The 16,766-nt window shown below is 37.3% G+C and overlaps 1 protein-coding gene across 1 annotated transcript in view; it reads right to left on the reverse strand.

The window, feature by feature from the left end:
- Positions 1–1,127: 1,127 nt before the first annotated feature.
- LOC133656265 (guanine nucleotide-binding protein subunit alpha-13-like) overlaps positions 1,128–16,766 on the reverse strand; it is a 52,398-nt gene continuing 36,759 nt past the window's right edge. Inside the window, exons 3-5 of the mRNA XM_062057250.1 lie at positions 11,545–11,595; positions 2,181–2,381; positions 1,128–2,117 (exon numbers count right to left, since the gene is read on the reverse strand). Of these exons, the coding sequence (XP_061913234.1) occupies positions 1,746–2,117; positions 2,181–2,381; positions 11,545–11,595 (624 nt within the window). The 3' untranslated portion in view covers positions 1,128–1,745. The remainder of the gene's footprint in view (positions 2,118–2,180; positions 2,382–11,544; positions 11,596–16,766) is intronic.

The following is a 16,766-nucleotide window of genomic DNA, read 5'->3' on the forward strand; positions in this document are numbered from 1 at the left end:
ATGTTTTAGTGTCTTACTGTATATGGAAAAAAAACAGTACCAAAGTTGATTTTTACAGTAAAAAATAACAACATAGAATTACAGTCTATAATTTGACCATTTTTTGTTTTGAAATCCTAAGTCAAGCAGATATTTAAGTACAGTATTTATCTTTATTTTAACAAAAATATTTTTGGAATACATAATATGATATTTTGATATTGAATTTTAAAATATGCGCAATTGCATGCAGTGCATGCTTTTTAACGTCCAAAAAAGGGAAAGAACAAATGTATTTACCGTATTTTTCGGAGTATAAGTCGCACCGGCCGAAAATGCATAATAAAGAAGGAAAAAAACATATATAAGTCGCACTGGAGTATAAGTCGCTTTTTTTGGGGAAATGTATTTGATAAAGGCCAACACCAAGAATAGACATTTGAAAGGCAATTTAAAATAAATAAAGAATAGTGAACAACAGGCTGAATAAGTGTACGTTATATGAGGCATAAATAACCAACTGGTATGTTAACGTAACATATTATGGTAAGAGTCATTCAAATAACTATAACATATAGAACATGCTATACGTTTACCAAACAATCTGTCACTCCTAATTGCTAAATCCCATGAAATCTTATACGTCTAGTCTCTTACGTGAATGAGATCAATAATATTTGATATTTTATGCTAATGTGTTAATAATTTCACACATAAGTCGCACCTCCGGGCCAAACTATGAAAAAAACTGCGACTTACAGTCCGAAAAATACGGTATAGTCTACAATTTGATCATTTGTTTTGAAATCCTAAATCAAGCAGATATTCAAGTACAGTATTTATCTTTATTTTAACAAAAATATTTTTGGAATACATGATTATATAATGTTTTGATATTGAATTTTAAAAGACGTGCAATTGCATGCAGTACATGATTTTTCACGTCAAAAAAAGGTAAATAAATATATTTAGTAAGAAAAGATTAAGCATTTTATTAAAGCATATTATTTCCAGGCTTTGAAGGGCCACATGAAATAAAAAAGGTGTCTTGAATTTGACACCAGTGACTTAAAAGACTCTTATTAGATCCTAAACATCACATCTCCAAATGTAATCCAATAATAGACATTATTCTTTAGAAAAATGTGTTTTATTGATAAAGTTAGAGTGGTGTGAGAATTGACACAGGCATTAATTTCAAAAAGAGGGTGAAAAAAATTAAACACAAACATTAGAGGGGGGAGGAGGGGAGCAGTGATTTTGTAACATTCAGAATGGAAACAAAAACGTCATTTCTACAACCGAGGAGATAAACCTGGATATTATTTACACAGAAAAAAGATTTCCTTATGTACAAAGCAGAGCGCGGATCACACGGGGCTCCTTTTTGGACACCGCCACCCAGATTCTGGACATAGTTCATCAAAGGTGACGTCGTGGGCTGGTTGGGTCTCCACCCTGAGGTGGACCGGTGAGGGAAACCTAAGACAAAGAGTGAGGGGAACGTTGCGGAGGTTTGGCACAAACGCAGGATTTGAAAGAGTGATCGGGGTCTACTACGGAAAAAGGGACCAGGAAGACGTTCCTGCTGTTCATGCGTTCACACAACAGCGGCGGAGTGAAGAGGGTGAATACAGTGCTCGGACAAACGGGTGAAACCTTCAGACCATTTTTGTTGTTCTCAAAAACCGGTAACGGAGAAAGTCCACCGTCCCTCGCTCCGTGCCGCGCCCCCTGCCGGACCAGGACTAGTGTGAGTGAGGGGGTCATTGGAGCATCAGCTGCTTGAGGTTGTCGTGGAGAATGGTGTCCTTCACGTCCCGGAACACCAGCCTGATGTTCTCCGTGTTGATGGCGGTGGTGAAGTGGTGGTAGAGCGGCTTCTGGTTGGCGTCGCGGCGCTTGGCCCGGAAGCACTCCACCATGAAGGCCTGCACGTCCGGCAGGCTGTGCTCGGTCCCGGCGTAGTCGGGAAAGTAGTCCTTGAGCGCCACGCTCTTCACCTTCTCCTCCAGCAGGTCCGTCTTGTTGAGGAAGAGGATGATGGAGACGTTGGCGAAGACGCGGTTGTTGACGATGGTCTCGAAGATGTTGAGGGACTCGCACAGGCGGTTGGTCTGGCGGTCCTCCATCAGAACCTGGAGAGCGTGCGGCGACATTGAGGACTCATTTTGTGGTGGATGACATCATTGGGGACGTACCTGGTCGTACTCGGAGGAGGACACCACGAAGAGGATGGAGGTGACCGAGTCGAAGCACTCGAACCAGCGCCGGCGCTCCGAGCGTTGGCCGCCCACGTCCACGATCTTGAAGGGCACGTTCTTGATCTCAAAGTTGTACTCGTGGATGCCTTTGGTGGGCTTTCTTGCCAGCAGGATGTCCTGCTGACTCGGCAGATAGTTCTGGTGTGGAGGACACAGAGAGAGAGAGAGAGAGAGAGAGAGAGAAGCCCTTAATTCAACCTGGCGGCACCGGTTCTGGTGTGTGGAACCTCCATTTAGTTCTTCAACAGGGTTTGGAAATCCAGAAGTTTGATCACACACACACACACACACACACACACACACACACACACACACACACACACACACACACACACACACACACACACACACACACACACACACACACACACACACTTAATAATACCACCTTAACATTTGACAACCAATTATACTCCTATTTAATAATACCACCTTAACATTTGACAACAATTATACACCTATTTAATAATACCACCTTAACATTTGACAACAATTATACACCTATTTAATAATACCACCTTAACATTTGACAACAATTATACACCTATTTAATAATACCACCTTAACATTTGACAACAATTATACACCTATTTAATAATACCACCTTAACATTTGACAACCAATTATACACCTATTTAATAATACCACCTTAACATTTGACAACCAAACAATTACACTCCTATTTAATAATACCACCTTAACATTTGACAACCAATTATACACCTATTTAAAAATACCACCTTAACATTTGACAACCAAACAATTACACAATTACACACCTATTTAATAATACCACCTTAACATTTGACAACCAAACAATTACACACCTATTTAACAATACCACCTTAACATTTGACAACAATTATACACCTATTTAATAATACCACCTTAACATTTGACAACCAAACAATTATACACCTATTTAATAATACCACCTTAACATTTGAAAACCAATTATACACCTATTTAATAATACTACCTTAACATTTGACAACCAATTATACATCTATTTAATAATATCACCTTAACATTTGACAACCAATTATACACCTATTTAATAATACCACCTTAACATTTGACAACCAATTATACACCTATTAAATAATACCACCTTAACATTTGACAACAAAACAATTACACACCTATTTAATAATACCAGCTTAACATTTGACAACCAATTATACACCTATTTAATAATACTACCTTAACATTTGACAACCAATTATACACCTATTTAATAATACCACCTTAACATTTGACAACCAATTATACACCTATTTAATAATACCACCTTAACATTTGAAAACCAATTATACACCTATTTAATAATACTACCTTAACATTTGACAACCAATTATACACATATTTAATAATACCACCTTAACATTTGACAACCAATTATACACCTATTTAATAATACCACCTTAACATTTGAAAACCAATTATACACCTATTTAATAATACTACCTTAACATTTGACAACCAATTATACACATATTTAATAATACCACCTTAACATTTGACATCCAATTATACATCTATTTAATAATACCACCTTATCATTTGACAACCAACCAATTATACACCTATTTAATAATACCACCTTAACATTTGACAAGCAATTATACACCTATTTAATAATACCACCTTAACATTTGACAACCAAACAATTATACTCCTATTTAATAATACCACCTTAACATTTGACAACCAATTATACACCTATTTAATAATACCACCTTAACATTTGACAACCAATTATACACCTATTTAATAATACCACCTTAACATTTGACAACCAAACAATTATACTCCTATTTAATAATACCACCTTAACATTTGACAACCAATTACACACCTATTTAATAATACCACCTTAACATTTGACAACCAATTATACACCTATTTAATAATACCACCTTAACATTTGACAACAAAACAATTACACACCTATTTAATAATACCAGCTTAACATTTGACAACCAAACAATTATACACCTATTTAATAATACCACCTTAACATTTGACAACCAAACAATTATACACCTATTTAACCCTTGTGTGGGGTTCATATTGTTGTTACTCAGCCACCGTTTGTGGGTCTGATGGACCCGTTGCATTTTGTGCATTTTAATGCCTCACAATCAAACACTTTTATGTTAAAATACTGAACAGGTGTTTACCTTATCCCAAAAAACATATGTAATGAAGTGCTTCAAGAAGTGAAGTGAATTACATTTACATAGCGCTTTTCTCTAGTGACTCAAAGCGCTTTACATAGTGAAACCCAATATCTAAGTTACATTTAAAGCAGTGTGGGTGGCACTGGGAGCAGGTGGGTAAATAGGCTTGCCCAAGGACACAGCGGCAGTGACAAGGATGGCGGAAGCGGGAATCGAACCTGGAACCCTCAAGTTGCTGGTACGGCCACTCTACCAACTGGGCCGGGCGGTACCCGGCTGGTAAAGGAATACATTGTCTCCGGACTTCCCCCACATTCGACCCATACCAGTTTGCTTATCGCCCTAACCGCTCCACAGAGGACGCCATCTCCTCTGCACTCCACCTGAGCTTAGAACATCTGGAAGGAAAGGACACACACGTGCGGGTGTTGTTTCTGGACTTCAGCTCGGCATTCAACACCATCATCCCGCAGCACTTGGTGAGCAAACTGGCCCCCCTTGGATTCAGTTCCCCCCTATGCAACTGGCTGCTTGACTTCCTCACAGACAGACCCAAGTCTGTGAGAGTGGGCAACAACACCTCCAGTGCCATCTCCCTGAGCACTGACTCCCCCCAGGGCTGCGTCCTGAGTCCGCTGATGTTCACGTTGAAGACCCATGACTGCTGCGCCAGGTCCACTACTAACCACATTGTGAAGTACACAACAGTAGTGGGCCTCATCCGTGACAACAACGACATGGACTACAGGGAGGAGGTGAACCATCTGGTTGACTGGTGCAGAACCAACAACCTGGTCCTGAACGTCAACAAGACCAAGGAGATCATCGTTGACTTCAGGAAGCACCAGTCCAACCACGCTCCACTCTTCATCAATGGCACAGCGGTGGAGATGGTAAGCAGCACCAAGTTCCTGGAGGTGCAGATAACTGACAATATGACCTGGTCCCTACACACCAGGGCTCTTGCAAAAAGAGCTCAGCAGCACATGCACTTTTTGCGTCGGATGAAAAGAGCCCAGCTCCCTCCCCCCGTTCTACAGAGGCACTATCCAACAGCATCTCAGTCTGGACTGGAGCCTGCAGTGCCTCAGACTGGAAGTCTCTCCAGAGAGTGGTGAGGACGGCGGAAAAGATCATCAGGACTCCTCTTCCTCCTATCCAGGAGATGGCAAAAAGCCGCTGCCTGACCATGGCTCAGGAAATCTGCAGAGACTCCTCCCACCCCCACCAAGGACTGTTTTCACCGCTGGACTCTAGAAAGAGGTTCCGCAGCCTCCGAAGCAGAACCTCCAGGTTCTGTAACAGCTTCTTCCCTCAGGCCGTAAGACTCTTGAACGCATCATAATAATCCCTTCAACTCCCCCCTAAATGGATTAACTCGCTGGAATATAAAGACAATATAACATACATCCATAAATGTGGGTGCATATGCAAAAGTGCAATATATTTATCTGTACAGTAATCTATTTATTTATATCTGCACCTTATTGCTTTTTTATCCTGCACTACTGTGAGCTAATGCAACAAAATTTTGTTCTTATCTGAAGTGTAAAGTTCAAATTTGAATGACAATAAAAAGTAAGTCTAAGTCCCACAAACACTGGCTGAGTAACAACAATATGAACGTTGCATGGAAAATTCTCTGCCAGTTTCTGCATCCCACAGGGATTCTTCTTTTGTGTTTCTGCACCTGCGGTTCCCACACAAGGTTGCAACATTGTTTGTCAACACTGTCTGCTCTCATTTTCTCGCACATTTCACCCTCTGATGTTCTGTGTACCTACACTCTGTCCTCCCCCTGTCTAGGCGGTGTGTGTGTGTATGTGGGTGGGTGGCTGCGTGTGTGTGGTACACAGAACATCAATTTCCACACTTCTATTAGCCCCGGGTCTAGTGGACCCGAACATCTTATATGTAATAGAAATGTGTGTGGGGGGGGGTGTATGGTGTGTGTTCATTAAATATGTATTCTGATATATGTTCTTCACAGAAAATGAGCCAAAGCCAGTGAGTCTCAGTTTGAAAAATGTATTAATTGTATCATTTTTCTTTTAATAAAAATCAAAAACGGGTCCCACAGACCCGAACACCACACAAGGGTTAATAATACCACCTTAACATTTGACAACCAAGCAATTACACACCTATTTAATAATACCACCTTAACATTTGACAACCAAGCAATTACACACCTATTTAATAATACCACCTTAACATTTGACAACAAAACAATTACACACCTATTTAATAATACCACCTTAACATTTGACAACCAATTATACACCTATTTAATAATACCACCTTAACATTTGACAACCAATTATACACCTATTTAATAATACCACCTTAACATTTGACAACAATTATACACCTATTTAATAATACCACCTTAACATTTGACAACCAATTATACACCTATTTAATAATACCACCTTAACATTTGACAACCAATTATACACCTATTTAATAATACCACCTTAACATTTGACAATCAAACAATTATACACCTATTTAATAATACCACCTTAACATTTGACAATCAAACAATTATACACCTATTTAATAATACCACCTTAACATTTGACAACCAAACAATTATACACCTATTTAATAATACCACCTTAACATTTGACAACAATTATACACCTATTTAATAATACCACCTTAACATTTGACAACAATTATACACCTATTTAATAATACCACCTTAACATTTGACAACAAAACAATTACACACCTATTTAATAATACCACCTTAACATTTGACAACAAAACAATTACACACATTTGACAACAAAACAATTACACACCTATTTGATAATACCACCTTAACATTTGACAACAAAACAATTACACACATTTGACAACAAAACAATTACACACCTATTTAATAATACCACCTTAACATTTGTCAACAAAACAATTACACAAGGCGACCTGGTAAAGAATCTGGGTATTATCTTAGACCCAACTCTCCCCACATCTGCGGTCCCCTCCAAAGTATCTCATTGACATCCCATTGGGTTGAGTTTTTCCTTGCCCTGATGTGGGATCTGAGCCCAGGATGTCGTTGTGGCTTGTGCAGCCCTTTGAGACACTCGTGATTTAGGGCTATATAAGTAAACATTGATTGATTGATTAGCGAAGCAAGCAACAATGTAAATATGAATAATCGGTTCCAGCCTTGACAAAAGTCCATATTTTAGTAAAAGTTTGGTGCATTTTGATATGGAGTAAAACTGAGAACTCAGTATTTTGAGGCTGAATGGCGATATACAAAACATATCGGTGCAAAGTGTTTAGTTTGCACTCAACACCACATGTCCCACTTTCCGCTTAACAAAGCACAGCTGTGCAAATAACTGAAATACAGTACAGGCCAACCAGTTTGGACACACCTTCTCATTCAATGACTTTTCCTTATTTTCATGACTATTCAACAGTCTTGAACCTCTTGAAGCCCAAGGTTCAAGACTGTTGGAAAACCCTTTCAGGTGACTACCTCTTGAAGCTCATGTAGAGAATGCCAAGAGTGTGCAAAGCAGTAATCAGAGCAAAGGGTGGCTATTTTGAAGAAAGTAGAATATAAAACATGTTTCCAGTTATGTCACCTTTTTTTGTTAAGTACATAACTCCACATGTGTTCATTCATAGTTTTGATGTGACGATCTACAATGTAAATAGTCATGGAAATAAAGATTGAATGAGGAGAAGGTGTGTCCTAACTTTTGGCCTGTACTGTATACAGGTGTACAGTTTTGTATCAACATGTTACATCTATAATCTAATAATAATAGATTTTATTTGTAAAAGAGCACTTTACATTGAGCAAACAACCTCAAAGTGCTACAGTGTATTAAAAAATAATAATAAAAAGATAATACAAATAAATAAAAATAAAAACTAGAACAGCCTAGTAACTAGAACTAGTATGCATATATCTATGAAAAGGCTTTTTTAAATTTTATTTTAAAGAAGGGTTTTTAAGCCTTTTTTAAAAGCATCCACAGTCTGTGGTGCCCTCAGGTGGTCAGGTAGAGCGTTCCACAGACTGGGACATATAAATAGAGCTGAATAGAATGACACACTTATTATGCCTTGTCGACTTTTAATGGCTACAAGCTAAAGCCGGCTGGTAAAAACACACTCCATGTAGAGAATGCACACAATTACAGCCATTTGTGTGTGTGATTTAGAAGGAACAACTGTGTTATGATGGTTGACATGTAGATAAGTGTCATTTTAAGTGTAATAATAATGCAAAAAAAACAAACTTTAAGGCCAAGGGGTGTGCACACTTTTTCTATGTACCAAGTGGAGGGGATCTACCTCCTTTATATACATCATTTATATTGATTTATTTATGAAAGAGAGGTTTTTGTGAACAAGTTAAAGGCCTACTGAAAGCCACTACTACCGACCACGGAGTCTGATAGTTTATATATCAATGATGAAATCTTAACATTGCAACACATGCCAATACGGCCGGGTTAACTTATAAAGTGACATTTTAAATTTCCCGCAAAACTTCCGGTTGAAAACGTCTACGTATGATGATGTATGCGCGTGACGTAGCCAGTTTAACAGAGGTATGGCTTCCCCATTGAAGCCAATACGAAATAGCTCTGTTTTCATCTCATTATTCCACAGTATTCTGGACATCTGCGTTGGTGAATCTGTTGCAATTTGTTCATTGCATTATGGAGAAAGAAGCTTAGCAAGCAAAGAAGAAAGTCGGTGCGAAGCGGAGTATTTTGCGAGGGAAGTCAGCAACACAACACAGTCGGTGTTTCATTGTTTACATTCCCGAAAGATGCAGTCAAGATCGAAGAACTCGGACAACAGAGACTCTTACCAGGAGGACTTTGACTTCGTTAACAGACGCAGACGCGATACCGTGAGTACGCTTCCAAACATTTGATCGCTTGCTATAACTAGCTCGAGCTAGTAGCTAGGAGCTAGCATAACAAACACCTAGGTGTTTGTTATGCGGGATTAATTTGTGGCATATTAAATATAAGCCTGGTTGTGTTGTGGCTAATAGAGTTATACTCTTGTGTTTATTTACTGTTGTAGTCATTCCCAGCTGAATATCAGGTCCCACCCGCGCGCTTCCAAACATTTGATCGCTTGCCCGTACGTGCGTGTCACGTACGTAACTTTGGTTAAATATATAAGCTTTATGAACCTTGGGTTAGGTGAACGGTCCTTTGGGCTGAGTGAGTGTGTGTGTTGTGCAGGTGTTTGAATTGTATTGGCGGGTTATATATATACGGGATCCCGTCCATATACCACTCGAGCTATAACTAGCTCGAGCTAGGAGCTAGCATAACAAACACCTAGGTGTTTTTATGTGGGATTAATTTGTGGCATATTAAATATAAGCCTGGTTGTGTTGTGGCTAATAGAGTATATATATGTCTTGTGTTTATTTACTGTTTTAGTCATTCCCAGCTGAATATCAGGTCACCCCCGGCTCTCACAGCATCTTCCCTATCTGAATAGCTTCCACTCCCCACTAGTCCTTCACTTGCACTTTCCTCACCCACAAATCTTCCATCCTCGCTCAAATTAATGGGGAAATCGTCGTTTCTTTCGGTCCGAATCTCTCTCACTTCTGGCGGCCATCATTGTAAACAATAGGGAACTTTGCGTATATGTTCAACTGACTACGTCACGCTACTTCCGGTAGGGGCAAGCCTTTTTTTATCAGATACCAAAAGTTGAGATCTTTATCGTCGTTGTTCTATACTAAATCCTTTCAGCAAAAATATGGCAATATCGCGAAATGATCAAGTATGACACATAGAATAGATCTGCTATCCCCGTTTAAATAAAAAAATGTCATTTCAGTAGGCCTTTAATGATAATACAAGCACGTTTCATTAATTTCTATCATAAAGACAAGAATATAAGTTGGTGTATTACTTGATTGTGATGACTTGCATTGATTAGAATCAGACAGTAGTGATGATAACGCCAACATTTTCAAATAGAGGAGAAAAAAAGTCCTCTTTTTTTGTCCAACACCACATGAAAGTGCTTGCTTTTTGCCATCTTATTTGTCCAGCTTACATACTCCTTTTTATACACTTTACAAGAAATACATTGGCAGCAAACTCCGCAGCTTGTGTGCACTAGCTTTCTGAGACTCTTATTTTGTTAGCACAGGCAGGCTGGAGCAGCGCTTTTATTGTGATGAAGTGAATTATATTTATACAGCGCTTTTCTCTAGTGACTCAAAGCGCTTTACATAATGAAACTCAATATCTAAGTTACATTTAAACCAGTGTGGGGTTTTTTTATATGGCAAACACACAAAATATGCAATATTTTCCCCCAAAGTGGAATTTTTGATGCAAAGTAGTTGTAGCCTTGAGTATGTCAATAATTCATAACTTTGATTTCAACTCATTATTTTTTTTAATTTTTTAACAATGACAGCTTTAAAGCAAAAACAACACCCTGCATGGTGACTTTGTGTTAACATTGCAACTTTTTAAAGTTAAAGTACCAATGATTGTCACACACACACACATGAGGTGTGGCCAAATTATCCTCTGCATTTGACCCATCACCCTTGATCACCCCCTGGGCGGTGAGAAGAGCAGTGAGCAGCAGCGGTGGCCACGCCCGGGAATAATTTTTGGTGATTTAACCCCCAATTCCAACCCTTGATGCTGAGTGCCAAGCAGGGAGGTAATGGCTCCCATTTTTACAGTCTTAGGTATGACTCGGCCGGGGTTTGAACTCACGACCTACCCATCTCAGGGCGGACACTCTTAACTTTCTCATAACATTTCACCTTTTTGCTTTTTTATTCTGCTTTTTTGAGTCTTTTCCCCCCCAATAGCATCTTTAATATTAGCTGCAGGCCTGTACATGGTCCCTGGGCCGCACTTTGGACACACATGTGTTAGCACGTAGCTAATGTTGCTAATGTTTGTGTCCTCCTGTCCTAGTCCTTAATGTGATGTTGTTGTATGTGTATGTGTACGTAGGACATGTCTAGTAACAGTGTGTATGTAAAAATAAAAAAGTGTATTTCAATCGGGCCGACACCGGAGCAGAACCTCGTACAAGTGGAGCAGAAGTTAAAAAATAATAAAAATACTTACCGGCTCGCCGAGCTTATCCAGATTATCCAAGAAATACTTCACCGACTCCCCCTGTGACAGGACACACAAGCAGGTGACACATTAGTGAGGCGCTAAGTTAGCTGCTAAGGTTACTTTGTGCTGCACATTTGGACCCGAAAGTGTGCTGTTGGAAGTTGTTCACCGAGTACCACCTTGTTGACCAACATTGAAATACAGCATCGTAATAGGCCTAAGTAGTCATTAAAAAACAAGGCAGAGGTTTTATTTAACGAGCATATTTAATATTTTTGGCCACTGTGTGAACAGTAACACTGTGTTCGAATATAGGAAAATGAAACACGGTACGTTAATGAAGTAGCAATTTAGGAGTACGCGTTTCATTAGTGCGAGGGTCGGCAACCCAAAATGTTGAAAGAGCCCTTTGGACCAAAAATACACACAAAAAATGAATGGAGCCGCAAAAATGGAAAGTCTTATATAAGTGTGATAATGAAGGCAACGCATGATGTAAGTGTCTATATTAGCCTACTATCAAAATGACTTTAAAAGTCTTATACAAGTGTTATAATGAAGGCAACGCATGATGTAAGTGTCTATATTAGCCTACTATCAAAATGACTTTAAAAGTCGTATATAAGTGTTATAATGAAGGCAACACATGATGTAAGTGTCTATGTTAGCCTACTATCAAAATAACTTTAAAAGTCGTATATAAGTGTTATAATGAAGGCAACACATGATGTAAGTGTCTATATTAGCCTACTATCAAAATGACTTTAAAAGTCTTATATAAGTGTTAAATGAAGGCAACACATGATGTAAGTGTCTATATTAGCTATATCAGCCTACTATCAAAATAACTTTAAAATCTTATATAAGTGTTATAATGAAGGCAACACACGATGTAAGTGTCTATATTAGCTATATTAGCCTACTATCAAAATGACTTTAAAAGTCTTATATAAGTGTTATAATGAAGGCAACACATGATGAAAGTGTCTATATTAGCCTACTATCAAAATGGCTTTAAAGGTCTTATATAAGTGTTATGATGAAGGCAACACATGATGAAAGTGTATATTAGCCTACTATCAAAATGACTTTAAAAGTCTTATATAAGTGTTTTAATGAAGGCAACACATGACGTAAGTGTCTGTTAGCCTACTATTAAAATGACTTTAAAAGTCTTATATACGTGTGATAATGAAGGCAAAACATGATGTAAGTGTCTATATTAGCCATATTAGCCTACTATCAAAATGACTTTAAAAGTCTTATATAAGTGTTATAATGAAGGCAACACATGATGTAAGTGTCTATATTAGCCTACTATCAAAATGACTTTAAAAGTCTTATATAAGTGTTATAATGAAGGCAACACATGATGAAAGTGTCTATATTAGCCTACTATCAAAATGGCTTTAAAGGTCTTATATAAGTGTTATGATGAAGGCAACACATGATGAAAGTGTATATTAGCCTACTATCAAAATGACTTTAAAAGTCTTATATAAGTGTTTTAATGAAGGCAACACATGACGTAAGTGTCTGTTAGCCTACTATCAAAATGACTTTAAAAGTCTTATATACGTGTGATAATGAAGGCAAAACATGATGTAAGTGTCTATATTAGCCATATTAGCCTACTATCAAAATGACTTTAAAAGTCTTATATAAGTGTTATAATGAAGGCAACACATGATGTAAGTGTCTATATTAGCCTACTATCAAAATGACTTTAAAAGTCTTATATAAGTGTTATAATGAAGGCAACACATGATGTAAGTGTCTATATTAGCTATATCAGCCTACTATCAAAATAACTTTAAAATCTTATATAAGTGTTATAATGAAGGCAACACACGATGTAAGTGTCTATATTAGCTATATTAGCCTACTATCAAAATGACTTTAAAAGTCTTATATAAGTGTTATAATGAAGGCAACACATGATGAAAGTGTCTATATTAGCCTACTATCAAAATGGCTTTAAAGGTCTTATATAAGTGTTATGATGAAGGCAACACATGATGAAAGTGTATATTAGCCTACTATCAAAATGACTTTAAAAGTCTTATATAAGTGTTTTAATGAAGGCAACACATGACGTAAGTGTCTGTTAGCCTACTATTAAAATGACTTTAAAAGTCTTATATACGTGTGATAATGAAGGCAAAACATGATGTAAGTGTCTATATTAGCCATATTAGCCTACTATCAAAATGACTTTAAAAGTCTTATATAAGTGTTATAATGAAGGCAACACATGATGTAAGTGTCTATATTAGCCTACTATCAAAATGACTTTAAAAGTCTTATATAAGTGTTATAATGAAGGCAACACATGATGAAAGTGTCTATATTAGCCTACTATCAAAATGGCTTTAAAGGTCTTATATAAGTGTTATGATGAAGGCAACACATGATGAAAGTGTATATTAGCCTACTATCAAAATGACTTTAAAAGTCTTATATAAGTGTTTTAATGAAGGCAACACATGACGTAAGTGTCTGTTAGCCTACTATCAAAATGACTTTAAAAGTCTTATATACGTGTGATAATGAAGGCAAAACATGATGTAAGTGTCTATATTAGCCATATTAGCCTACTATCAAAATGACTTTAAAAGTCTTATATAAGTGTTATAATGAAGGCAACACATGATGTAAGTGTCTATATTAGCCTACTATCAAAATGACTTTAAAAGTCTTATATAAGTGTTATAATGAAGGCAACACATGATGTAAGTGTCTATATTAGCCTACTATCAAAATGACTTTAAAAGTCTTATATAAGTGTTAAATGAAGGCAACACATGATGTAAGTGTCTATATTAGCTATATTAGCCTACTATCAAAATAACTTTAAAAGTCTTATATAAGTGTTATAATGAAGGCAACACATGACGTAAGTGTCTATATTAGCTATATTAGCCTACTATCAAAATGACTTTAAAAGTCTTATATAAGTGTTATAATGAAGGCAACACGTGATGTAAGTGTCTATGTTAGCCTACTATCAAAATGACTTTAAAAGTCTTATATAAGTGTTATAATGAAGGCAACACATGATGAAAGTGTCTATATTAGCCTACTATCAAAATGACTTTAAAAGTCTTATATAAGTGTTATAATGAAGGCAACACATGATGTAAGTGTCTATATTAGCTATATTAGCCTACTATCAAAATGACTTTAAAAGTCGTATATAATTGTTATAATGAAGGCAACACATGATGAAAGTGTCTATATTAGCTATATTAGCCTACTATCAAAATGACTTTAAAAGTCTTATATAAGTGTTTTAATGAAGGCAACACATGACGTAAGTGTCTATATTAGCCTACTATCAAAATGACTTTAAAAGTCATATATAAGTGTTATAATGAAGACAACGCATGATGTAAGTGTCTATATTAGCCTACTATCAAAATGACTTTAAAAGTCTTATATAAGTGTTATAATGAAGGCAACGCATGATGTAAGTGTCTATAATAGCCTACTATCAAAATGACTTTAAAAGTCGTATATAAGTGTTATAATGAAGGCAACGCATGATGTAAGTGTCTATAATAGCCTACTATCAAAATGACTTTAAAAGTCTTATATAAGTGTTATAATGAAGGCAACGCATGATGTAAGTGTCTATAATAGCCTACTATCAAAATGACTATGTGTTGCAGGCTGATGCAAACCTTTGTTGACAGAAATGTTGAAATGTAATATTTATTTTACACATTTCTACAACATTGGATAACATTAGTAAAACGGAGGCTTCTCAGAAGGTGAGATAACTCCTGGAAATGACTGTCTTAGAATGGGTAACGATTGCTGTGGTCTGGAACAACATGGCACACAAACCACTATCAGAAATGCAGGTAATATTACATACAGATAATGTGACATGAGACATGCAAATATAAATTAAATACACAGAGGACATGACTAAAGGAAATTAAATGAGTTCAAGTATTCCTACAAACAAGGCATAATGATGCAATATGTACGTACAGCTAGCCTAAATAGCATGTTAGCATGGATTAGCTGGCAGTGATCAAATATGCCTGATTAGCACTCCACACAAGTCAATAACATCAACAAAGTTCACCTTTTGTGCATTCACGCACAGTTTAAAACGTTTGGTGGACAAAACGAGACAAAGAAGGAGTGGCATAAAACACGTCTTTCTGTGGCAGTGTCGGAGAAACTTGTACATGTAAACAAACTACGGTGAGTTCAAGGACCGCCAATATTAGTAGGACAAAACGGCGCTCGCCAAATCCTCTCATCAGTGAGGCATGTTTAATATAAACAGTGGGATTTCTAACAATTAGGACAGTTTGTGTCATGTTTGTCCTCCTACAGAAACCATATTAAGAATATATTTCTTACCCCATCTTTTTCCATTTTCACACATTTTTTGAAAAAGCTCCAGGGAGCCACCAGGGCGGTAAATAGCATGTTAGCATGGATTAGCTGGCAGTGATCAAATATGCCTGATTAGCACTCCACACAAGTCAATAACATCAACAAAGTTCACCTTTGTGCATTCACGCACAGTATAAAGCGTTTGGTGGACAAAACGAGACAAAGAAGGAGTGGCATAAAAACACGTCTTTCTGTGGCAGTGTCGGAGAAACTTGTACATGTAAAAAAAACTACGGTGAGTTCAAAGACCGCCAATATTAGTAGGACAAAACGGCGCTCGCCAAATCCTCTCATCAGTGAGGCATGTTTAATATAAACAGTGGGATTTCTAACATTTAGGACAGTTTGTGTCATGTTTGTCCTCCTACAGAAACCATATTAAAAATATATTTCTTACCCCATCTTTTTCCATTTTCACACATTTTTTAAAAAAGCTCCAGGGAACCACCAGGGCGGTAAATAGCATGTTAGCATGGATTAGCTGGCAGTGATCAAATATGCCTGATTAGCACTCCACACAAGTCAATAACATCAACACATTTTTTAAAAGAGCTACCAGGGCGGTAAATAGCATGTTAGCATGGATTAGCTGGCAGTGATCAAATGTACATGTACATGTAAACAAACTACGGTGAGTTCAAGGACCGCCAATATTAGTAGGACAAAACGGCGCTCGGACGTTTTGTGTCATGTTCAGTGTTTCCCACACATTCATTTATTTGTGGCGGCCCGCCACGAAAGAATTACGTCCGCCACAAATAGATTTTTCGGCTTTTTTTTTGTTTTGTTTTTTGTCCTGTCCAGCTTCTCAG

The sequence above is a fragment of the Entelurus aequoreus genome, linkage group LG08, assembly GCF_033978785.1.
Source record: "Entelurus aequoreus isolate RoL-2023_Sb linkage group LG08, RoL_Eaeq_v1.1, whole genome shotgun sequence".
Classification (NCBI taxonomy): domain Eukaryota; kingdom Metazoa; phylum Chordata; class Actinopteri; order Syngnathiformes; family Syngnathidae; genus Entelurus; species Entelurus aequoreus.